Genomic DNA, 24,541 nt, shown 5'->3' with positions numbered 1-24,541 from the left:
AGGCTTGCAATGCTAAGCGGATTGCCCTGAGTTCCAGCAGATTTATGCGTAACCGCTGCTCGTGTACCTTCCAACGACCGCTGACCTGAAGGTCCTGAAGGAAAGCTCCCCATCCTTCTAGGGACGCATCTGTCGTCACCACTAATGGAGCTGCTCTTGAAAGAAAAGTCAGACCCTGAGATACATTTTCTTTTTGTGACCATCATGCCGCTGCCTGCACCATCACTGGTGTCACTCGTATTGTGTCATCGAAGGATCCCTCCGCTTGACCCCACTGTAGATCGATCTGTTCCTGCCACGGGCGCATCCTTAATCTGCAGTGAGGTACAAGGGGACATCATGCCAAGCAAGGATTTGTACCTGCGGACTGAAAGAGACTTTCTTTTTACAAAGTCTTGGAAGAGGGACACAATCCTCAGTTGCCTTTCTTCGGAGGGAAACGCCTTGTTGCAGTCTGTGTCTAGTATTGCCCCCAGAAATGTGATCACTCTTGTTGGTTGGAGGTTTGACTTTCCTTTGTGAAGAGTCAAACCCAGTTTGGCGAACAAAACGATGCAGGCCTGTGTTGACGCTCTGGCTTGTGCTTTCGATGGTGCTTTGACTAACCAGTCGTCGAGGTAAGGAAATATTTGATGTTTTTGCTTCCTTAACACAGCCGCCACTGGAGCCAGGCATTTTGTGAACACTCTCGGCGCTGACTTTAAGCCGAATGGCAGTACCCTGAATTGGTAATGTCTTCCAGCTACTAAGAACCGAAGGTACTGTCTGTGTTCAGGATGGATCGGCACGTGGCAATACGCGTCTTGTAGGTCTAATGTAGTCATATGATCTCCTGGGTTCAATAACGGAAGGATGTCCGGTAGAGACACCATCCTAAAAGATTGCTTTTTGAGATAGGTGTTTAAGGATCTGAGATCCAGAATGGGACGCCATTGGAGGTTGCTTTTCTTGACAAGAAAAAAACGGGAGTAAAACCCCTTGTTCTTTTGGGCATTCGGTACCGGAGCATTGTCCAAATCTCCTGCTGGAGTTGATGCAGATAGTTGGCTCTCTGATGCATCGGTGGCATACAAGGGGGCGTTTGAAGAAATTCTAGGGTGTGACCGAATTGAACAATTTTGAGGACCCATTGGTCCGTTGTTATTTTTCGACAATTTTGAAGATGGTGAGCAATCTTTCCACCCAGGGGAGCACCTGATCTCTGGAATGTTGACATAGCTGGATGATGGAAGTTGTCATTGCCGTCGGGTGTTGTCCTTCCCCTGACGGCCCCCCCTTCCTCTTGGAGCTGATTTCGTATATCCTCCTGATTGACGCTGATTGTACTGTTGACGGTAGGGCTGCGAAGAGGCAGAATAAGAGGAATATCTCCATTGTTGATATTCTCCTCTATACGAGGACTGCACCCTACCTCTGGAGCCACGAAAAGGGGTTTTTCTGTACTGCAGTGTCTCCAAAGCCTTTGCAGTATCGGTATCCTTCTTGATACTCTACAGAGTATCATCAATATGCTTCCCAAATAGATCTTCTCCATTGAATGGGAGGTCTAGAATCTTGTTTTGAACTTCCGGCCTAAAAGCTGTTGCTCGTAGCCATCCTTGCCTGCGCAGAACTGCTGCTCCTCCCAAAGATCTAAATGCCGTTGTCGCTATATCCATAGCGCGGTCTATGACTTCAGCCGCAGTCCTTTACCCTTCCAGGAGAATCTTCCTGGCCTACTGCTTCTCTGGTTCAGGCACCTGGTTAATGTATAGAGACAGGTCACACCACATTTGCCTGTCGTACCTTCCCAAGATAGCGAGGGCATTAGCGGCTTTAACCAGCAGCGCTGACATTAAGGAAAAACGTTTTCCTGCATTATCCAATCTTCTGCCCTCTCTGTCTGGAGGTGTTGTGATTGGAGCAGATGGGTTTCTGGACTTCTGCTGTGCTGCTTGAGTAATTACCGAATCCGGCTTGGGATGACTCAAAAGACAAGCTGGAGCATCTATAGGCGCCTTTTACTTTTTGTCTATTCTGGCCAGAACTGGTATTACCGTAGCTGGCGTCTCCATGACTTAATCCTTCCTCCCAAATATGACTCACAATAGGCAAGGATCGCACAGATTTGCGATACGATTCCTTGAAGTCGTATAAAAAAATTCTGCTTTATCCTCAGTCATGGTGAGTGCAAATCTCTTAGTGGCTCTTTCCATCAATTTATGAAAACGACCAATGTCCTCCGGTGGAGAATCTACTGGCTTCGGCGTAGGAGTTGAAGGTGAGGGGATGAGATAGTCCTTCCATTCTGCAATTGGTTCCGCAATCTCTCCATCATCCGTGGTATTGTGTTGTGACGTTGGTGGTGGAGACCTAGCAGTAGGCTCCGGCAAAATCTCTCTCCTGCGCACTGGCGTCCCTGGTACAGACCGTGGACGCGGAGTAGCCTCTGAAACTTCCTGAGTGGCTAGAGTTGTTGGATATCTCCTTCTGTAATCCTCCAACATGCCCTGGAGGTCTTTCAACAAAGAGGAGGGTACACTTGTCATATCCTTACGCAGCTGTTGGTAATATTGGTGCTGTTCTTGGGGATGCTCTTGAAAACCCCCATATTCATCCTCAGAATCGACCTCCTGGTACTTGACTTGTAATTCAAGTACCAGGAGGGCTACTCGCAAAACCATAAGGACCCTCGTCCTCCGAATCTTCCTCTTCCAGCAGGTGAGATGGAACTAATGGAGACAACTTGCTTGGCGATGTAACCTCTGGTGTTATAGGCTTTTTCCAGGATACCAATCTTTTCTCTGGTGTCTTTTCCGTCGTCGACGAGCCAGTCGACGAGATCCCCGTCGCCGACCAAGTTATCGTCGTCGACGTCACCGTCGACGTTGTAGTTACCGTCGACGCTCCAGCTGTCGTAGTCATCCTAGTCGACGCTGCAGTTGTCGACGCTGCCGTTGACGATGTAGATGCAGCAACCCTCGTCGACGCCCTCGTCAACGATGAAACAGGCGACGATATCGCCGTCGACGATAAAATCGTAGACGCTACCTTTTCACCAGCCTTTACCACTTCTTTTCTTGTCGACGACGCCGATGGTTTTGTCGTCGACGATGATGACATCTTTTGCGTCGACGGTCCCATCGACAGCGCTGAAACACTTCCTTATTCCTCAGAAGGCACAGAGGACGTTTTCTTGATGGTGATCTGGACTATGAGGCGATTTTGGAGGTTCTGAGGCTGGCTTCTCTTGCTTTACCTCAGAAGCAGAACCCTTCTTCCCCTTAGCTTTAACTGAAGGGGATTTAGAGGGACTGCGCCCTGAAGACCCTGCGGTGGTCTTTTTTGGGGCCTTCTCAGGTCTTTCTCCTGAGGAATGTGTCTGAGGAGATCTACTTCTCTTTTGAGATCTCTTAGACACTTCAAACTCCTCCTCACTCTCACTTCAGAGGATTTCTTTTCTGGCTTTCATCTTCTGGTACCAAATCAGCAGCCTTCACTCACGAACCCTCAAGGTTTTATTTGAAAAGGTTTGACATACCTTACAATCTTCTGCCTTATGATCTGGGTAGAGGCAGTATATGCAATCTTTGTGAGGGTCATCTGTATAAAGCCTCTTCTTAGAGCAGGTGGAACAAGCTCTAAACAATCTATTTTTCTCCTTTTCAGACATGGTAGATGAATAAGGAATTCCAATAAGAAGAAATTAAAAGATGATAGACCTCAAATCTCAGTCAAAATACTGTTGAAGTAAAGAGTTTGAGCAGAGCTCAAAGGAGACTCCCTAGCACAACGTGCAGTAGAAAATCTGAGGGGGAGAAGGTTCTCTCAGGAGCGTTCTAGAGGGTGAGGAGCTCTGATTGGTTCAGGGAAAAGTTTGGGCCTTTTTTACATAACAAAGGCTATGGGCCGCAAAAGGGAAATGGGCCTAGTCCTCTTTTCAGTTTGCTATACTACTAAGCATTGCTTTTTTATATACCAGAGACTCCCGTCTCAACGACGGGGAATGATTCAGGCATGTGAATCTATGAAAGTTCCAATACTGGAGTAATTCTGTATATGCACACACACCTCTTGTTGGTCTTGAACTCTGTTGGGATCATGTGAGCACCAAGCACTTTTTCTCCAACTCCAAGCAATGCAATTAAGTGAAGTTTGTCTTCTTTAATTTGATAGTCTGTGTATGGCCATGGTCATATCTAAGCCTTAAATTAACGTTTTTGTCAGACTGCATTAGATGCATTTCAAATAGGTTTTCTCTACACCGCTAGGAACCACTAGGTTGATTAGACACCCTGGACAGCAGGTCTGCCTCTTGTACTAGTTCTCAAAAGCGAATTTCACAGATTGAGGCTCTGTGGAACTAGATGCTTAAGCAGGCCATATTTATTTTTCCTTTCATGACAAACATACATCTTTGGCTACCAAGAAGAGCAAACTTCTGAGAGCACTTCGTGCTTAAGACCCATTCATGCTCCGCTATCAGGTGACTGGCAAATGAACAGTTAACAGCCAGGTGTTCCTGGAAAAGATTCAATGCCTGACAGTTTAGGCTTTTTGGAAGGGACCCAATCCCCGTCCCTCCTGATTTATTCAAGTAAAGCATGTTTGTTGGATTGCTCATTTAAGTAGAAAGGATCTGGGCATAATCACTGGAAGGAAGGGCTTCAACATGTGATGTCATGCTCCTAATTCCAACCTGATGTGATGGCCTCTTTCCATCAAATACCACATCCCTGAGCACTAAGTTTGTTCATATGGGCTTGCTAACTTCCAATGACACATCAGTGATCAACATCAAAAAAGGCCGAACATGCTGGAAACTTCAGAAACATTTTTAGAGACACCAACACTGAACAGACTTCTTAATTTTGGAGGTCCCCTGAATGTCCAGTCCCACGTTTTCAGAAACCACTGATTACCCGGACACTCCTAGGTGATCCATCAACCATGACTAGGGAGATGCAAGATGGCAGTGAGCAGAGAAGAGTAGAAACCTGGCTGATGGCGGTTGAGTCAGACAAAGCTGGCAACATTTCTGCTGAACGGACAGGAAGGTCTTCTTCCAGAAAAAACGTTTCCATTTGCCATGTCTGGTGGGTCAATTATTGGGACAATTTCTCCACAGCAAGTTGAATATGTAAGCAGTGCAACAGGTCTAACAATTATAAATCCGATGCTAGCGATTAATGGAAGAAGTCTACAGTGAAGAAATTCTGCAACCCAGCCCTGCATTTCCAGGATATTTAATTTCAAAGCTAAAGGCACTGCCCTCAATTGATGATGATACTTCCACGACTTTAAACAAAAAACTTTGTGTCTTGCATAAATATGCATCCTGCCAACCTAACGCCACTCATCCAACCCCATGCAGGATATGTGGGGAAAATGTGAAATAATGCCAGAATGCAGAATCTTACTTTTTTTGAAGATCCAGGGTTAGACAAAATGTTTATTTCAGGACTTTTTTTAAATAAGAAAATAGTGAACAAAGCGATTTCCTCATTGACCTGTCAGAATCTGTCTGGTATAAAGCCTAAAAGAGCCACTAGGCGCAACATACGAAGGCTATATAATGCAGAGATCACAAAGCCAGGGGAACAAACAGCAGTCCTTTTGACAGACTTCAAGAAAGCAGTCTATTAGAGATAGGATTACCTGTTTACTCTCTTGAGTAAAAGACACACAATTGATGGACGGAATGCAGAACAAATCAAAACAATCACCCCCAGTCAAGAGATCTGGGTTAAATCCATCATTCTTTTGCCAACCATGCCACCCCAGTTTAGACCTGGCCATTTGCAAATCAGTCTTGACACAGTGCCTCATGGGAACAGTCCAGCCAAAACTGCCCAGACGTGGGTCCTGGGCTCACTGTGCCACTGGACTCAAACTAGCCTGGCTAATGAGGGGTGATGCCCGGAAACTGATTCCAGGATGCTTGTTTCTGGTCCAGGGAGCACTTGGCTTAGCAGTTCAGGCTGGACTGTTTCCATGAGGCACAGGGTCAAGACTGATTTGCATATGGCTGGGTCTATACTGGGGTGGCATCGTGAACAAAAGAACAATGGAGTTAACCCAGATCTCTTGGCTGAGGGTATTGGTTTGATTTGCCCTGCATTCCGTCCATCATCTGTGTATCTGTTACTCTCTTCAGTAGGATAAAATGTAGGCCCATCTTTAATAAATATGCACAACTCTTCTATACAGACTTACCAGCTAGGGTAGGAGTGGGAAAGGAGACATCAGACTCATTCCAGTCATAGACTGGAACCAGTCAGGGTTACCCATTGTTGCCTCTACTTTTTGCTATTACCATTAAAGCCAATGACTGAGTGGCTTTAGATTGAACTAAATGGTTTCGTTTTAGTTAAACAGACCTCTTGAACATTAGAAAACATTCAGGGTCTTTTACAATGGGTGAAAAAACTGCCTTCGGAGGTCATTGCAGCGCATAATGGGATAATGCAGGTGCCTGGACTAAAAGGTTTTGTTTTGAGTTAAAAAGAAAAAAACCTCTAGAAAGAGTAGAAAGTTTTCAGGATCTTACAAAATGGGAAATAACGTTTTTTATTTTGAAAACAGTTTACTTAAATATGTGTTTCGGGATCCCATTCAAGAATATCAGAGTTATCCTATAGAAAAGAACAAAGTTGCAGTTTACTCTGGAGAATCTGACAGCTTTTATTAGAGAGTAGAGACATCCTTTCTTTTGGTCAATCTCTGTAGCAGTCCCCCTTGATCAGACAAGCGAATAGCTCCGCTCATTGTCCACCCCCTTTGTTGAGCTCCTCGCACATTCTTGCAGCGGATGGTCAAGAGGGAAGGAACCATCTAATAAACAAGTGAAAAGCTTTCTCACATAAAGCAAGTGAGTCTGGCCTTTTTCCACTGTTCAGGTGCATTACCAGTCCCCTCCAAAACCACACAGGAAGCGAAAGAATCGCTAGGTACCACCTCCAACCAGGTCAACCTCTCCGCACAACCAGCCGTAGAAGTCTTTTTGGAAGGTTGCTCAGACTCCGTGAACACTCAGGATGCATAAGTAACGCCACCACTGTTCTTGCTAAAACAGACTCTCAAAGAGCAGGAATCTGCACCATCTGCAGAGACTCTGGGCTCCTGGGACTCTACCTTCAGGACTCCAGAACAGACTGGTCATACTGGTCTCACCCATCAGACCAGGAAAACCTACTCTTGAGCTGCCTATTTCTGGTAATGCCAAAATGATGGCATTGCCTGCAATCTGTAATTCATCCAAAACAAACTCCATCTTGGATGCCCAAATTGAGAAGCAAAAGGACAGGGAGGCCATTTCAATCCTTACCCCCGCCCAACTCCCGTTGTTCTTGGCAACCTGGTGCATACCCCAGGACCAGCCCAGTCCCTGCTGGGTATGTAAAAGGAATTAGTTCTTACACAGTAATCAGAGTCCGATCTCAGGGAAATTTCCATTGAAATGATAAGCACTGGACAGTCCCACACTCATATGCAGGGATCCCGAAAAACTTCTTTAAAACAGATGTTCTTAAGATTGTCTTACTTCAAGAAGGCCAAGTTTAAGCAGATCATCTTTTACCAAGGTTTTGCACCCTATCTTAGCCAATTACTTTAATGTATCATTAAAAAGCCCAAATTAATTATTAAAACTAGAAAAAATGATTAGAGAACAAGATATTCTTCCCCTATAAATTTCATTCACAGCCAGTGGCGGCTGGTGACATTTGAAAGTGGCGGGGCGTAAAAAGATAATCACACTGCACCGTAGCGAGCGAGCGTAGCCTGAACCCCCTAGAGGTGGATTTAAAGACAGAGTGACAGACTTTGAAGTATTTTATTTCATTAGTTAACTTTCAAAACTGCCTGAACATCATGAGGCTTTTGAGCAAAAATATAACAGAAATTATACAGTAAAATGCACCGTTCGGAAAAATGTTTTGTTACAGTGGAGGGAGATTCCACACCAAGCTACTAAGAGCGGGGCAGGCTCTCTAGCTTCACTCACTAGCTCAGTGCAACGTAAACATATGTTTGCCATCATGCCATGGACATTACCAATACCATGCGGTAACACCCTGCCAGTGCCACGCAGTTACGAGTTAATACCCTCGGAATGGAGCTGACTGTCCTGGCCTGGTTTTACTGGGCAGGCTTCAATTTGGTATTTGGTGTTCCTTCAGGGCCGAGTCTGATGTGCGGCACGTACAGGGGGGTGTCGGAGAGGTGTGTGTGGGGGGAGGAGGGGGTGGAAAGGTGCAGGAGGGAAAGGGAATAGAAAAAAAGTGTCCTGGTGGGGGAAAACTTTCAGCGCTGCTCCTGCCATAGGCGAGGGGGTCGGGGAGAAGCGTGGATGAAATATATCCATGCAAGGGGTGAAAAGTTTGCTGCCCTGACAAAGGGTGGACGGACCCCATATTTCTGGTTATGCTGAAAAAATAAATGCTTGCGTGACGTGACAAAGATCAGAGTTTGAAGCGAGATGGAGCTGACGATGGATCTGCATGCAGGCTGTGGCCTGGTCCAAGAGCACTGGGAGACTGTGTAAGCCAAGAAGGGAACAAGCTCTCTGAGTTGTATTGGCGGAAATCAGCGTGGATGCATGTGCAATGAAATTGACACTACGGTGGCCGCCTTTGACCTTGGAGGAACATTAATACCACAACATTAAATTACGAGTTCCCCGTTTTAATATATGCAGCGAAAATGGTGCTGTCGTCTCGGAGCTACAAGTTAGAAACTTACACCGATCATTTAGCAGAATAAGCAGCGCCAGTGATCCGGGGCCCTGCACTTACCTTAGGTTCCGCTTCCCGCCTTCAGGTCCTGACTCCCGCAGCGCCGTCGTCCTGTTTGAAATTCCGTGGTGTTGACTCGTCGTGACGCAGCAGGAAGGCTGCAGGCAGCCTCCCCTCCCCTCCACCACAGCACAGCGCTGTGATAGGTTCGGCCGGCTGCCCCCTACTGACGTCATTTCTCTCTGTATGCTGCAGCACAGCAGCATACAGAGAGCAGGGAGAGTGGGAGGGGTTACGCGAGGGCAGGGGGGAGCGGCTTGCCTACTGTGTAAATACAGTCTGTTTGGGTAGCCTCTCAGGCAGCCCAAACAGACAGTATTACGAACAGTGGGCAAGCCGCTCCCCCCTGCCCTCGCGTAACACCTCCCACACAGGAACTTCTGTTTTCTCGTCATGCGGAGAAGGCAAGGCAGAAACAAATGGTAGTTATTATCACTGGTAATAACTACCTTTGTTTGCCTTCTCGCACGGCGAGAAAACAGGGGGGGCGGCGCCCAAACGCCCCAATGGACCAGCCGCCACTGTTCACAGCCCTTTCTTTAAGGACATTGGGAGAAGGCATAGGATAATTTAGGCACATAGGCTTCACCTATGCATGTATGAAAACTGACACTGCACATTTAAGGGCTCAGAGCCCACCAGTATTTCATCATACACATCAGATGGCAATTACTGCAGTTCTTTTAGCTCATCGTTCGAGTTACGGATTATAAAGCATATTGTTAATTATTTGTGTCCCTTCCACGGGGAGGGAGGGTTGCTTGGATTTCAACTGAGATTTGCTATAGAGAAACTAGGATTACAGGTAAGAACCCTTACTTCTCTCTCATGGGATCTCAACTGATAATCATTTTTTTTAATTTAAATCTGTTTTATTGAAACTCTTGGTATACAAGGACAGTTCATTATGTGCATAATTCAAAGGGGAAACAACAATCGGAGTGGTTCGTACAGTATCAAAGCAAATACAGTCGATGGTTGGAGGTCCGATAACTGTACATATACATATAAAATCACCACTTATCGCCTTATGGGTGGGCACTGCATGCGTCAGACCATTCATTCCATTGTCTTGTCTCGGTGTGCCTCGCAGTGCCGTTCCCACCAGGACACCCAATCTTGCCCGCCCAGATGGGTAGCTTGGTGTCCAGCCTTCCCCCCGGTGTACGCAGCCTTTTGGTCAGTAGTGAAGTGTGGTGACTCCCTACAGTTTGAACCGCCATCCAGGCCCGACTCCGGGCGGCATGTACGAGTGCTGTGGACAACTAGATTGGTCAGGATGTCGGCACCATGGGGTGGAAGGTCTCGGCAGTGGTTTGCTTATGTGCTGCACTCCTACGTGTAGTCCTTGTATGCTAGTAGTGAGGGTGCGAGTAGGAAAGGCAGGTCTGGTGCGGTCAACTGGGGGGCGACCTCTGCCGTGTGTGTCGCTATTCCGATCTGGGGAAGAACAGGAAAGAGAGTGTGGGTGCAACGAACCTAAGCTTAGGGGGGGGGGGGGTGCTGCAGTGTGGGTCTTGTCTCGTTGGTTTCGGGCGGAGTGGCCTCATAGGGTGCTGCCCCGTGGTGCTCGCAGGAGGGTGTTACAAGTGGTGCGTGATAACTCTGAATCCCGGGGTGGGAGAGCGTTAGCGGAGTCGCCTGTGTGTGTGTGGCCCCCACTGACAGGCGAGGGGGGGTGGGGGGGGCGCAAGGGGCGGAGCGGGTGGGGAAGCGGGGGGGAGGGGGGGGGGGGAACCAGGGGGGGTGGGAGAGGGCGGGCGTGGGGGGGGGGGCGGAAGGGGGGAGGGCGGTGGATCACGGGCGCGGCGTTTCTCGTTCATCTGCGCGCGGCCTTCGTTACTCCCCTTCCTCACTACTCTCCCTCTACATCACCCCCTTGTCATGGCAGGCCCTGGCGAAAGCTCGAAGGAAACCCTCCCACATCTGGGCTATCGGTATGGCCCTCCGTCCCGCTGTCTCCTCCCTGTGTAGTACCGTGCCCTCTGCGGTCGCCCAGTAGGTGAGGGAGGCACTCCAATGTTTTGTCAGCGGTGGTGTTGCTGCTTTCCAGTGACGGGTTATGAGTCTTTTGGCGGTTATCAGCCCTAAATCCCAGAACCTCATGTGTGGTTTGTTGTGTTTCGTCCTGGCGAGGAGGCCCAATACACAGGTGTCCCAGTCGTGTCGAGCACTTAGCCCCGTCCCTTTCGCCAACAGCGTGGTGACATCGTGCCAATACGTCTGTAGTTTGGGACATGCCCATAGCATGTGTAGGAGATCCGCGTTCAGTAGCGCGCAGCGTGGGCATTTGGACGTGTCCAGGCCAAAATAACGATTAATCTTGTCCGGGGACAGATATGCCCTGTGTGTTATGTAGAACTGTATGATTCTGAATCTCGAATTGCGGGGAATGTGTTGTGGCCCCTCTAAAATCCTTTCCCATTCCTTATCCGACCAGTCCTCCCCCCTGTCCGTGGTCCACCTGTCCCTGAGTGACCGCAGGGAGCATGTAGTGTGGGATCTCAGCGCCTGCGTTAGCCAGTGTACGACGTGCGTGCCCGCCCCCATTACGTGCAGGTACTGTATTAAGAGGTGTGTCTCAGGTTCCGCTGACATATCTCCCCAGTGTTCCGTTAGGACCCGTATCATTGATGCATGCGTCAGGAATTGACCCGCTGGTAGTCCAGGATTCTCCACTAGCCCCTCGAACTGCACCAGGGCCCCATCGTCATAGAGGTCCGCCATCGTTTCAAGTCCCACCTGTGCCCAGTCTTGCAGGCGCGCTGCCGTCACCACTCCTCCCGGTCTGGGTAGTCCCTCCAATGGTAATGCTGGGGCGTAGGGTGTAGTTTCCCTGGTTAATGTCAGTGCACGCTTGTAGCACCTCAGTGCCACCGCTACATGTAGTTGCGTCTCTCGTGTCGCGCCTCTGAGGGGGTGGAACAGTGCGAGAGCCTCCGCATGGGTCAGTGCTGGGGTTGTTGAGGCCGTATCGCTTAAGTTTCTGCCCGCGAGCCACGCTACCACCCATTGAAGCTGTGCGGCGAGGTAGTAATGCTCGTGGTTCGGGACCGCTAGTCCCCCCGAGGCCGTCGGGGCATATAATTTTTTCAGGGCCACCCTCGGTCTCCCCGCATTCCATATGAGGGTTCGCGTTAAGGTCTCCAGGTCTTTGAAGACCCGGGCTGGGACATATACCGGCAGGTTCGAATAGTAGTACAGAAGTCTGGGCAAGACTATCATTTTGGACAGGGTAATCCTGGCCGGGACATTAAGCGGGAGCGTGCCCCAGAATCGGATTTGTGCCCACAAGGAGTTTATGGCTCGAACCAGGTTGCCATCCAGTATATCCGCCGCGTTCCTGTAAATGTGTATGCCCAGGTACTTAAAGGTGCCGGCATACCACGTCAGTGTCGTGTCCCCTAGCCGTACTACGCATTCTTGCATATCTGGGTGAAAGGGGAAAACCCCTGACTTACCCCAGTTGACCCTTAGACCCGAGTGCGCCGCGAATTCGCCGAGGGCACTGTTGAGTTCCGGGGGTATCCGCGTCAGGTCCCGGACGTAGAGGAGTAAATCATCGGCATACAAGGAAACCGCGTGCTCCCCGTCTGTCAATGGGATGCCCCACTGGGCGCCCTGCATCCTCAGAATCTCCGCCAGCGGTTCCATGGCCAATGAGAAGAGTAGGGGCGATAACGGGCAACCTTGTCGCGTGCCCCGCCTCACCTGTATAGCATCCGAAATCAGGCTCCCTATTCGGACCCGGACGGTGGGCGTCTGGTATAGGAGTCCCACCATTTCCAGATAGTCGTTCCCAGACCAAATTTTTGCATAACCGTTCTAAGGTACGGCCACTCCACTGAATCAAATGCCTTTTCCAGGTCTAATACTATGCAACCCGATCGTGGCCAGGGGTCTCTCGCGTACTCTTGCACCCTGAATAACCGGCGGATATTGAGCGATGTGCTGCGTGTGGGTACGAACCCGTTCTGGTCAGGGTGGACCAGGAGGGGCGTATATTGGGCCAGTCTCCTCGCCAGGGTGGAGGCTAGTATTTTATAGTCTGTGTTTAGGAGGGCGAGTGGCCTGTATGAGCCCATAAGCGTCCCCTCCCTACCCGGTTTCAGTAGGGAGATCAGTGTGGCTTCGTTCAGTGAAGGGGGCAGGGAGGAATCTTCTAGAGCCGCCTCATATAATTTAACGAGTTCAGGGATCAGGAGGTCCTGGTAGGCTTTATAAAACTCCGCTGGGAGTCCGTCGGGGCCAGGGGACTTGCCGTTCGAGAGCGCTGCTATGGTCTCCCGGAGCTCCTCAGGGGCGATGGGTGCCGCGAGGATAGCTCGTTGGGCGTCGGTGAGTGTCGGCAACGTCAACCGACGGAGATATTCCTCCGTGTCCGGGGCGGGCGTGGGCAGGCAAGAGCGATACAGCGCTCCGTAGTGAGTAGTGAATGCTCTATGAATCTCTGACTGTGTGTGTAGGGGCGTCCCAGTCGCATCTAGCACCTTTGTGACTGGTTTCGTCCGGTCTTCACTGGCGATGAGCCACGACAGCAACTTTCCGGGCTTATCCCCCCTATCATGTGTGCGCGCCGCATGAGCCGCAAAATTCAGGCATCGGAGCCTCTCCAATAGCCGTTCGTGGGTCGCCTGCGCTTGTCGAAGGCCAGTGATATTTCCTCCCGTCGAGTCCCGCTCATGTCGACTCAGTTCCTCCTCCATCCTCTGTAGGTCCCTCTCCACCTGAAGCTTGAGGTTCCCCTGTGTACCTAAGCACTGCCCCCTAATGACCACCTTAAACGCCTCCCATTCCATTTGCAGAGAGGTGGCCGAGCCTGCGTTGTCCTCAAAGTAATGTACTATATGTGCAAACAGTGAGTCTCGGAAGGGCGCGTCTAGCAGGAGGTCTGGTTGCAGCTTCCAAGTGGGGACAGGGGGGCGGGCACTCTCCCTAGTGATGGTTAACATATGTGGGTTGTGGTCCGAATGTGTCCTACCCATGTAGTGCGCGTCCGTCACTAGCGGGAGTAGGTCATCCGTGAGCATGAATCTGTCCAATCGGGTGTGTAGAGTGTGGGCTCCCGAATAGTACGAGTATATCCTGGCCGTGGGGTTCCGATGGCGCCACACATCATGCAAGTTCCAGTGTGAGGCCCAGGCTATAAGAGCTTTCATGGCGCCCACTACTGGCGCATTGGGTAGTGGTGGGAATGAGCGGTCCAGTGTGGTGTCCAGTACACTATTATAATCCCCTCCCAGCACCCAGGGGACCCCATGCCAATGTGCCAGTGTCGCGGAGACCGTCTCGAGGAAGCCCTGTTGGTCCGTGTTAGGGGCATAGAGCGACGCCACCACCAGTGGTCGCCCGTCTAGGCGCCCCTTCACCGCCACAAACCTCCCCTCCTTGTCTATGTGGGAGTCCTCTACCTCAAACGGGAGCCCCGGTCTGATCCATATCAGTGCCCCCCTAGCGTAAGAGGAGAACCCAGTTGCATAAATCTGTCCGCGCCAACGCCTGCGCAGGGTGTGTACCTCAGGGGCTGTTAGGTGTGTCTCCTGGAGGAGCGCTATCTGTACCTTGTGTCTCTTTAAGTAGGAGTAAATCATGTATCTGCGTGCAGGTGTGTGTATTCCGCGTACATTCCAGGTACATAGTACTACTTCAGCCATCAGCATATAACAAGGCAGTCACACCCACTCTCCCCCCCACACCAAGCGCCTCCCCAAGGAGCCCTCCACCACCCAGCGTCAGAGCATCCTCAGCTTTTTTCGAGCAGCACCCAGGAGAAGCCAGTGAGCACCCCCATAAGTCATGTATGCAGCGTTGCACAGTAGGGAAAGGGGGGGTAAACATTAACTGGGGGGAATACCATCGGGTCGGTTGCCAAACGTGCAGCCGTCCAAACTTTTTGCAAAAAGTACGAACAGTCCATGCTGGGGGGTTGCTGCCCATCGCGCAGTCCAATTGCCCAGTGAGAGTACGTCGAGCGTGAAGGCGTGAGTACCCTCCCAGGGGGGTGTGTAGTGTAGGCCCGATCGGCCATCTGGCGGCCCACTGGCTGGTTAGTAACATGTCCAGAAAGTCATGGGGTGTCTGCCCCAGCTGAGCCTGGAGCCGTTAACCATCGCCCACCTATAGGGACCCCGCAATGTAGCAGCCCACGTGGCAAGGGTGCCACCGGGCAGCTGCTTCGTAACAAGTTACTGCAAAACATGACATAGTCTCAACTTACTGCGTGTCCCGTGTCTGTCTCCACCAGGCCTCGCTGCGTCTTTACCTCTATCACTGGTGGCCCCATGGCATGGCACTCCTCCATTAGCCAAACAGGTCCGATGTCTGTGGGGTGATGTCGGGCAGCCCATTCGAGAGCTGCGAGTCCGGGAGTCCATAGATCGCTTCGTCGTCGCTTGGCGATACTCTGGGGCTGTGGGCAGGCGGGGAGCGTTGTGAAGGGGAGCCGCTGAGCTCCGAGACCATTCGCAGAGCTTCCTGTTGTTCCCTGCGCACCTCCTCCTCTGGTGGGCTCGCGCTGTGTTGGGTGCTGCTGGCCGCTGGAGAGGGTGACCTAGCTCCACGTCTCCTGTTAGACCTCCTGCGTTTCCTTGGCCTGTCCGGGCGTCCCGACCTCCCGGTGTTTTTATCCGTCCCATTGTCCAGCCAGGCTTCCACCTCCTCCGAGGAGTCAAAGAAGTGCGTTTTCTCGTTCGCTACCACCCTGAGTTTTGCTGGGAAGAGGAGGGAGTACGCAAGTCCCAGCTGTCGTAGCCTCCGCTTCACCATTAGGAATGATTGTCGTTGGCGTTGCACCTGGATCGTGTAGTCTGGGAAGAACATTATATTCGCGTTCTCGACCTGTATGGTGCCCAGTTTCCGAGTCTCTCTCAGGACAGCATCCCGGTCCCTGTAATTCAGGATGCGGAGCAGGAATGGGCGCGGGTTGGAGCCGGTGTGCAGTGGCCTTGACGGGACTCTGTGCGCCCGTTCCACCACGAAGTGCAGTGAGAGGGTACCTTCCGGCAGCAGGGTGCGTAGCCATTCTTCTACGTGGGTGGTCGGATCCTTGCCTTCCCATTTTTCGGGCAAACCCACTATGCGGACGTTGTTGCGTCTCGCCCGCCCTTCTGCATCCTCTGCCCTGTCCTCCAGGAACTCCACCCTGTTGAGGAGATCTTTAATCTGCTTGTCTGACTGGGCAACCCGAGGTTCCATGCCCGTCACCGTGGATTCCAGGGTTTTGGTGCGCTCAGCCAGTTTCTTGTGGTCTTCCTTCAGGTGCGTTAGGTCAATGGCGACTCCGTCTATTTTCGCCTCCAGGGACGTCCGGGTAGACTGGATGGAACTTTCCAGGCGTTCCATGGCTGCCAGCACCGAGTCCAGTTTAGTCGCCACCGGATCCGCGTCCGTTTGCTTCTGCGCCTTATCCATTTTTCCCTTTTGGGACGTGGTCCCCGTTCCTGTGCGTTTTCCGGCACCCCCGGACATGGGCGGGCGCTGGCCTTCGGGGGACCCCGGCGAGGTGTCGGTTTGTGGTCGCGGTACTTGTCCGAGCCACTGGCTGGGGTTCCGGCAATGTTTCTAGGTCGGGGAGTGAAGGTATGACCACCTTGGAGTCTCCCGTGAGGCTGGACGGGTCGGACCCCGGCCCAGGCAATGTGTGGCTCCGTGTCGCTTCTGTGGCGAGGCGTAATTTAAGCTCCTCGTCGACTCCCCGTTATGTCGGGCGTCTCGCTATGTTGCGGCCTAGAGGGCGCCGAAATCCTGTGGCGTTCAGCTGTGGCGCGTGTGGTGTGCAGTAGGTAGCGTCTTCCTGCGGCGTCCGCCACACCCAACAGTGTTGCCGTTAGCAATGGCGGATGGGGTGGGCAGTCGGGTTCCAGGTCTCCCAGGTGGTCCGCGGCTCCCGCCGGCTCTGCTCCACCAGTGCCTCGTGGTGCGTGCTGTAGTGATTGCCTGCGGTGCCCCCCCTGGACGTTCCGCTGCTGCCTGTTCTCTGGGCCCGGTTTGTGGCGCCGCACAGGATCAGGTCCGCGTGCTCCGCGCTGCCGTGAGTGGCGGATCTGCGCTCAGGCGGGCGCTGCGTTCTCTGCGCCTCGCGCCTTGGCACTCACCGTGCAGGGCTGGCCTCTGACCTGGGGGGGTGTTCGGGGCTTCTGGTTGCTGCCCTGCCGGAGTCCGGAGGGTGCAGCCCCCCGGGTGTCCGAGCGTCACCCGGGTCCGCTTTCTCCAGCACCGGTCCGCACCTGTGACATTGGGCGATGGGGGATGGGCACCTCTCCGCTTCTCGGTCAATCGCGACAGTCCAGGTGGCGGTCACAGTCCCCCTGCGGCGCTGCACTGCGCCGTCGGGACGCCTCTGTCTTCTGTGGCCTGTCGGGGGTCAGTGACCGACTGTGTGCCCTGGCGTTGCTGCCGTGTGGGCGCGTCTCCCAAGGGTCCCGTCCGCGCGGCCCTTACTTCCGGTTACAGCACCGGGCTTCCCTGTTGGGTCTCGCCGGCGCCGTGAGCGCCTCCTCGGCTGCGTCGGCCTCGCTGGTGCCGATGCGGTCTCGGGGCTCGTTGAACTCCGATTTTCGGTCCAACGCTGCGTGGGCACCCTACGGTCACTCGCTGCAAATCCTGGCCGGCCAGGCGGTGAATTTCACGGATAAATTGACCCCTGAGTATGGGATCACGCTGGAGCTCCGCTAGGGTGCAGCCAGTCTCGCTGCGCGCGTAGCCACGCCCCCTCAACTGATAATCATAAGCACTGAATAGAGTAGCAAGCCCATCCCTAAAAAGGTGGTGGAAGAGGACTAAGCAAAGAGATTCCTTGAGGAAGCTTGTCCTATTTGAGTATCTGTTTTAGCATCTGAATCAAAACATTAGCGTCTTTTTCTGTAATCAGTAATGGCTGCTAAATGGACTTTAATAGAAGAAATTTGTAAACCAGATTTGGCCAAATAAAGCAGGTATGGTAGTAAACCTTCTTGGCATGTGGTTGGATCAACGTTCTTGTCAAAACACCAGATACAAAATCTCTTCCATTTGAATGAGTAAGAGGCTCTTGTGGATGGATGCTTTGTCCTTCAGAGTTTCAAGAGTATTGTGGAAGGCTCAAGGTTTCATATTGTAGGAGTTCAGGAGCCATGCTGCAAAACTCAAAGATGGAAGGTTGGGATGAACAATCTGGGCACCTAACTTCATGAGAAGGTCTGGTTTGCACGGAAGCCTGGTGTGGTCATTCCGACTTGTAGAGCTTTTTTAATTGAAACCACCATTTGTGAGATTGCTTCGCTCTGAGGGAAACAGTGATCTGGTCTTTCCAAGTGCCTGAATATTGACTTCACTGATCTTTCGCAGTGGTCTAATGGGAAGTGTTTGATCGATGCAGGATGCCATCGAGCCCAGTAGAGATGATACTTGTCTCACTGCTGGATTCGAAGTTTTCATTAGAAATTGACATTTCAGACATATGGATTACATTTTCTCCTTTAAGGGATGCACTTCTGCTTTTATGGCATTGATAGTTTCTCCAAGGTAATGAAGAGACTGCACTGGTAAGGAGGTTGATGTTTTACGATTGCTAGGTAGATCTAAGCGATTGAGAATAGTGCTAGTTATTTGATCATTTTGACAAGCTTGTTAGTGTGGCGAGGCCTTGATGAGCCAGTCATTAAGATACAGAAAGACGAAGATTTTGAGTTTCCCCAAGATGTGCAACAACCACAACTGTGCAGTTCAAAAACGTTCTTTGAGCTGATTTGAGGCAGAAAGAAAGTACTCTGTACTGGAAGTGGTGGGTTCCGACCACAAGTCTCAAGAATTTGCGGTGCTTTTGACTATTTGAATATGAAAGTACCTGTCCTCAAGCATTATGGACCACAGCCAATATTCTTGTTGCATTTGAGGATAGATTTGGTGTAATGCTAGCATTACACCAAATCTATCCGTATCCATTTTGTTTGAGACTTTCAGATCTAAGATGGGCCGGAATTTGTTGTTTGGACATTTTTTCTTCATTATAAAGTAACAGGAATAAACTCCCCTCTCTTTTTGGGGAAAAGGTACAGGCTCCAATGCTTGTTTTTGAAAAAGATTACTTCTGTTAGTATTATCTCCCGATGTGAAGATGCTGCTTTTGGTGGAGTAGCTGGTGGAGGAGTGATGAATAGGAGATTGTAAACATTTTGTACAATATTCAATACCCATGCTTCTTTTGTGATGGAACTTCACTCCTACCAGAGTGGGTAATAGAAGAAGGTGAAGCAGAGTCATTATTTTGGACCTGAAGGAGTTTTTGCTGCCTAAGCACTTTGGTAACAACCTCTTCCTTGTACTTGTCATCTCTGCTGCTGTTGGAAAGGGCTTTGCTGTTGCTAGCCTGGGGAAAACTGAGGGGGTTGAACCCTCTGAGCAGATTAGCAATGTTCATAAGGGCTGTAAGAATGTTGCTTTTGTGCCTAACATTTCTCCAGCCAAAGGGTTCTAGGATCTCCATTGCCGTTTTCATCAGAGTCAGATCGTTGTCTGAATAACTTTCAAATAAATTCGCACCAGAGAAGGGTAGATTGATAATCCTCTGTTGAGGCTTTTCTTTGAGAACTGTCAATCGAAGCAAAGAATGACTTCTCAGAGCTAATCCATGGTAATAACCATGTACTGCTAACAAAAATGAATCTGCGGCAGCGCTGATCACTTGGTTAGAGACTACCATACATTCATGATTTTAGTGAAATCCTCTATGCAGATCATCCACAAATTGCTGGTGGGATTCACATAAAGGTCAGTCGTATCTAAGAAGGGCCGTTGCACTTACAGAGTTCATGTGTGTAGCTGCTGTACCACATACTGTATGCCTCAGAGAATCAAGATTCCTACTCTCCTTGTCTAGTGGAACTGTGGGCGATGGCTTGGCAGAGTGAAATTTCTTTGCAGCCATTACAGAAGGGTTTGAACGTAGGAATAATGGGTCCTATTCAGGATGTCTATACTTTTTTTTTTAGTTTAGATGGTACTCCATTTTCTGAAACAGGTGTAAAGAAAAGTTCCATGGCTGATTCCAGTAACCCTGCAACTCCTGGTAGGGGTGGTCTCAATGAGGAACGTTGGTGAAGAGTTTAAAAAAGAAATTACAGACTATGTTGCTGATGGAGCTGGTAACGTTCAGCTTTGTAGCTACTCTTATACAAAGTTCTTGAAAAGTATTAATGATGTCAATAGGTGAGATCTTTGTTGAAGTAGTGTCAGTCCCAGGAGGGGGAAAACCTCTTTGCATCAGAGGACGTCAACGTGGAATAAGAATGCGTTCTAGATCTGGACCTGTGTTTGTGCCTAGAAGAATACCTTTATGAAGAGGCTTGTCTGGATTTGTGTGAATGGCATCTTGAAATTGCTCTTGATCTGCGAAGAGATCTGGATCTCGGTTGAGGAGACTTCGATCTCCCTTGTGTTATTAGTGGGCTTGCTGGAGAGTGAGCTTCCGAATGTACCACAGTCTGAGGAGGAGGTTGCTCAAGATGCTCGAGGAGCTGGTGGTTGAGACGGCACGTCACTTCCTCCGCGGATGACGCGAAACTTAACAGTTCCCCCTACTGGCATGCAGCAGTACTGCTTGAAAATCTTTCAGACCCAGTCTGACACCTGGGGTTATTATATGCTAAGGAATCTGCTGCTAGCATTCTCTATCAGATAGACAAAAGATAAAGGAAATTTCATTCTTCTCCCTCAGGGGCACCTACACAGTATTCCAGAACAATGACTATCATTGCATCTGTTCAGTGTCAAACAGCTGGAAAAAAAGTTCACTTTGGAGCGCATTCGGGAAATAGTATATAGGATGAAATAATCCATATTGGAGGAGTCAGTGAGAACTAGGTTATTACATCTGGAAGGATTAGTAATAGCTCCTTCTTGTTATAAGGCTGTCGCCGAATGGATGGACAGCAGGCTGAAGCTGAATTCTGACAAGACGGAGGTCCTCATCCTCGGCTCCACCCCTCAGCCTGGGACGACTCCTGGTGGCCTACCTCGCTGGGAACAGCCCCAGCCCCCACCAACCACGCACGCACGCAACCTGGGGGTCATCCTAGACTCTACCCTCTCCATCACCAAGCAGGTCAATGCAGTCTATACATCCTGCTTCAACAACCTCCGAATGCTCCGCAGGATCTTCAAGTGGATCCCCTCCTAAACAAGAAAAACCATCACCCAGGGCCTCGTCACCAGCAGGCTGGACTACGGAAACGCTCTCTACGCAGGAACAACAACCAAGCTCCTGAGACGGCTGCAACGCATCCAGAACGCCTCGGTACAACTGGTCCTCGACATCCCCCGACGCTACCACATCACCCCCCACCTGAGAGACCTACACTGGCTCCCCATAAACAAGAGGATAACCTTCAAACTTCTCCTCCAGGCACACAAAGCCCTACACATACCTCAACGGACGACTCCGCTTCTACAACCCCACCCGCAGCCTCCGCTCAGCCAGCCTCGTCCTCGCCACGGTCCCACGCATCCGGAAAACGACCGCCGCCGGCAGATCCTTCTCCCACCCCGCCGTCAAGAACTGGAACACCCTCCCCACCAACCTACGACAGACCCAAGACCTGCTGACCTTCAGAAGACTTCTTAAGACCTGGCTCTTCGATCAGTAGCAGCTATCCCCCTCCCCCCCCCACCCCTCTCCCCAGCACCTTGAGACCCTCACAGGTATGTAGTGCGCTTTACAAATTCCTTGATTGATTGATTGATTGATAAATCACTGATATTCATGAAGTCTTGAGTTGCCAGCTCTTCTCCACCATCAGGAAATTGGAAACATTAAGAAATGAGGATTTTAATAAAGGAGACAAACTTGATTTGTGAATGGATTCAAATGGTGGTTTATACACTTTGATCTAAAAGGGAGAAGGCTTTCTGATTTAGAGAAAGAGCCTAGGGGCAATATTTTATCATTTGATAAGAGTAAGATGCTTGTGAAGGACTCTTCCAGTGACTAGTGTAGGGTTATGAATTGTACTCCAGGTAGAATATCCATCCTCTGAATTGTTCTTTTTCCATATTTAATTGGACATCCATACATATAAATACAAGTAAGATAACAAATGATTACTAAGGAAACCAAAAAAGGTGTGCTGTAACTCAACAGCCTAGAGATGCTCAGTGCTGGTTTAGTTAGTAAGTCCTTAAAAGAAATTCTTTAAGAACTTTGATACAGTATGAGAAATCAAGTTCACACAAAACATAAATATGTTTTTATTTGATTCATTATAGTTGTGGAGATTTGGCAGTTCAAAAAAGGAATTTTAACGTCCGCAATTTTAGTATGAGCTACATAAATACCAGGTGGACTGCAAACACCAAATATATTGTGTACAAATAGCTGAGTGTCATGTATCAGCCGTCTCAAATTTGGTGTAGGCTTGTTTGGTATGTCTTCACTAGTTATAAACTGAGCATGTATATCACACACACACACACACACACACACTTTAGCCAATACACAACACAAATCAAAGCTGTTAAGAAAGAAGTCAGTTGACCAATATTAAAGTCGTACCTACCCAGACTGGGAAAGATGTTTTGTATATAGCTGTCGCCAAACGCTGAAACTCGAAGGGTCCAAATTCAGGCACTCAGTCAAACAATTCAAAAGCTACATAGTAGAAAAAAACCAATTAATGTTGTAAGTAAATAAAGGTCACCTATACAGATATCTGTTTACAGCAAACATCTCTGGGTGCCTCCAGCTAACAATGTTTGCAACGCAGGAGGTGGCTTTGTGTCTGCCACCTCAGAGACAAAGCTTACCAATAAGTAAACAAGTTACTTACCTGTAACTTTGGTTCCCCAGTATTGGTAACTTTCATAGATTCCCATGCTTTTGTATCATTCCCCGTCGTCAGAATGGGAGTCTCGGTAACAAAAATAACATAGCGGTAGGTACAAAAGAGAAGAAAAAAGGCCTAGGCCTCATTCCCTTTTCTAGCAATCCGCATCTTTTTGTAAAAGAGACCAAGCTAAGCATCATCCAATCAGAAGATCCTCACCCCATTGAACTCTCCTGAAGGAACCTCAGATTTTCGAAGCCGTTGTGTAACAGTAACCACATCTGCTGAAGGCTGGGCATTCCTCGGGGAGGAGGGTGGGCGCATGGGTATCTATGAAAGTTACCAATACTGAGGAACCAAAGTTACAGGTAAGTAACTTGTTTTCTTGCCCCAGTATTGGAACTTTCATAGATTCCCATGCTTTTGTATCAGAGTAGCTAGCAGTAAGCAATAAAGCACATTTTGTGGCATAAATATATATAAATATTTCAGTATTCATACTTTAATAAGAGAATACGTAAAAACACATTGCAATAGCCACCATTACTCACATTAGATACAAAATGTGCAGAAAAGGAAGGAGGGATAGTAAGGAAAGCTCACCAATGAGTGGAAGAGGTTCCTAACGGACTGCCTGGCCCACAGCCGTGTCCTCCTTCGTGAACCTTTATGGATGAATGAGTTAGTCCTGTCTTAGCCAAAGACAAAACCTAAGGAAGAAGCTGATGAGGCTGAGAAGAGAAAAGGGTCAACACCTTCCTTCCTGCACCAAATGCAAAATCTGGGAGAGAACCTCTCTTATTTCGTTTGAGATGGGAAGGTTCATGAATTCTCACTGCTCAGGAGCCATGCAGTCAGGTGTAATGAATCTGGATGCGGATGCCAAATCTGTCCGTGGGACATCATGAGAAGATCCGGAATCGTCCGCAAAGGAAGAGGAGGGACGAGAGACAGAAGATGGAGCTCCGTGAACCAGAACTGTCTCGGCCAAGCAGGGGCTATCAAGATCATCTTGCACAGTTCCACCTTGATCTTCCTGAGAAGCCTCGGGATCATTGGAATGGGAGGAAAGGCGTACAAATGCTCTTGACCAAGCTATCGAAAGCGCTTTCCCTAATGACCCTCGATGGTGAAGCCTGCTTGCATAAGACCGGCATTTCTTGTTGGCCGGGGTGGCAAATCTATTGAGGGTTTGCCCCACTGTTGGAAAATTTCTTCCAGAACCCTTTGGTTCAGTCCTTATTCGTGACTGACTGAGGATAGCCTGCTGAGTCTGTTGGCATTTTCCTTTAGGACCACTGGTAGATGTTCCCCCTGTCAACGACAAGACCGTCGACACTCCTGCCATCGCCGTCGTTAATGTAGTCGTCGCCTAAGCACTCTTCGACAACACAGTCTGTCGTCACCACCGTCGACGAAATCTTCGTCGTCTGTGTCGTCGATGTTCCCGTCGACGTCACCACCGTCGACTCAGACGATCCAGTCTACGCCGACCGTACCGTCGACGACACCACTTTAATCTTGGGCTTCGAAACCTTCGTCGAAGGAGCCTTCTGCTGCGTCGTCGACGACTTGGAACTCTTGTCCGACTTCTCAGAAGACTGAGAAGATGGCTATTTGAAGGCTGGAGCAGTCTTCATCCCATTGGACGGTGTAGATGGTCCCTCCCTCTCCTTTACACTGTGGTGAGGAGATTCGACTGGACCCTGGCTCTCAGACTCGCGGGGGGTCTTTTTTGAGGCCTTAACTGGACGCTCCACAGAAAGTGAAGGGGAAGCCCTACCCCTTTTGACTGACCTTCTTGAAGATAAAGTGAAGAGGACTCCTCACTGTCGCTGGAGACTGTCTTTCCTGGAATTCAGTTTCTGGAGCCAGGTGAGGAGACGACCCTCACGGCGTCGGAGGGTCTTGGTAGAAAAGGTGCAGCAGATCTTGCAGTCCGCATCCTTATGATCTGGGTTCAGGCAATAT

At 49.9% G+C, this 24,541-nt stretch overlaps 1 protein-coding gene across 1 annotated transcript in view; it reads right to left on the bottom strand.

Annotated features, from left to right (window-relative positions):
• Positions 1–24,541, bottom strand: part of TMEM214 (transmembrane protein 214) — a 357,109-nt gene that overhangs the window by 132,386 nt on the left and 200,182 nt on the right. Inside the window, exon 10 of the mRNA XM_086928122.1 lies at positions 22,304–22,395. Within this exon, the coding sequence (XP_086784248.1) occupies positions 22,304–22,395 (92 nt within the window). The remainder of the gene's footprint in view (positions 1–22,303; positions 22,396–24,541) is intronic.

This window comes from Lissotriton vulgaris, chromosome 6, assembly GCF_964263255.1.
Source record: "Lissotriton vulgaris chromosome 6, aLisVul1.2, whole genome shotgun sequence".
NCBI classification, from domain to species: domain Eukaryota; kingdom Metazoa; phylum Chordata; class Amphibia; order Caudata; family Salamandridae; genus Lissotriton; species Lissotriton vulgaris.
Note: the sequence above shows the minus strand (reverse complement) of the source record. Positions and strands in the feature narration are given on the sequence as shown.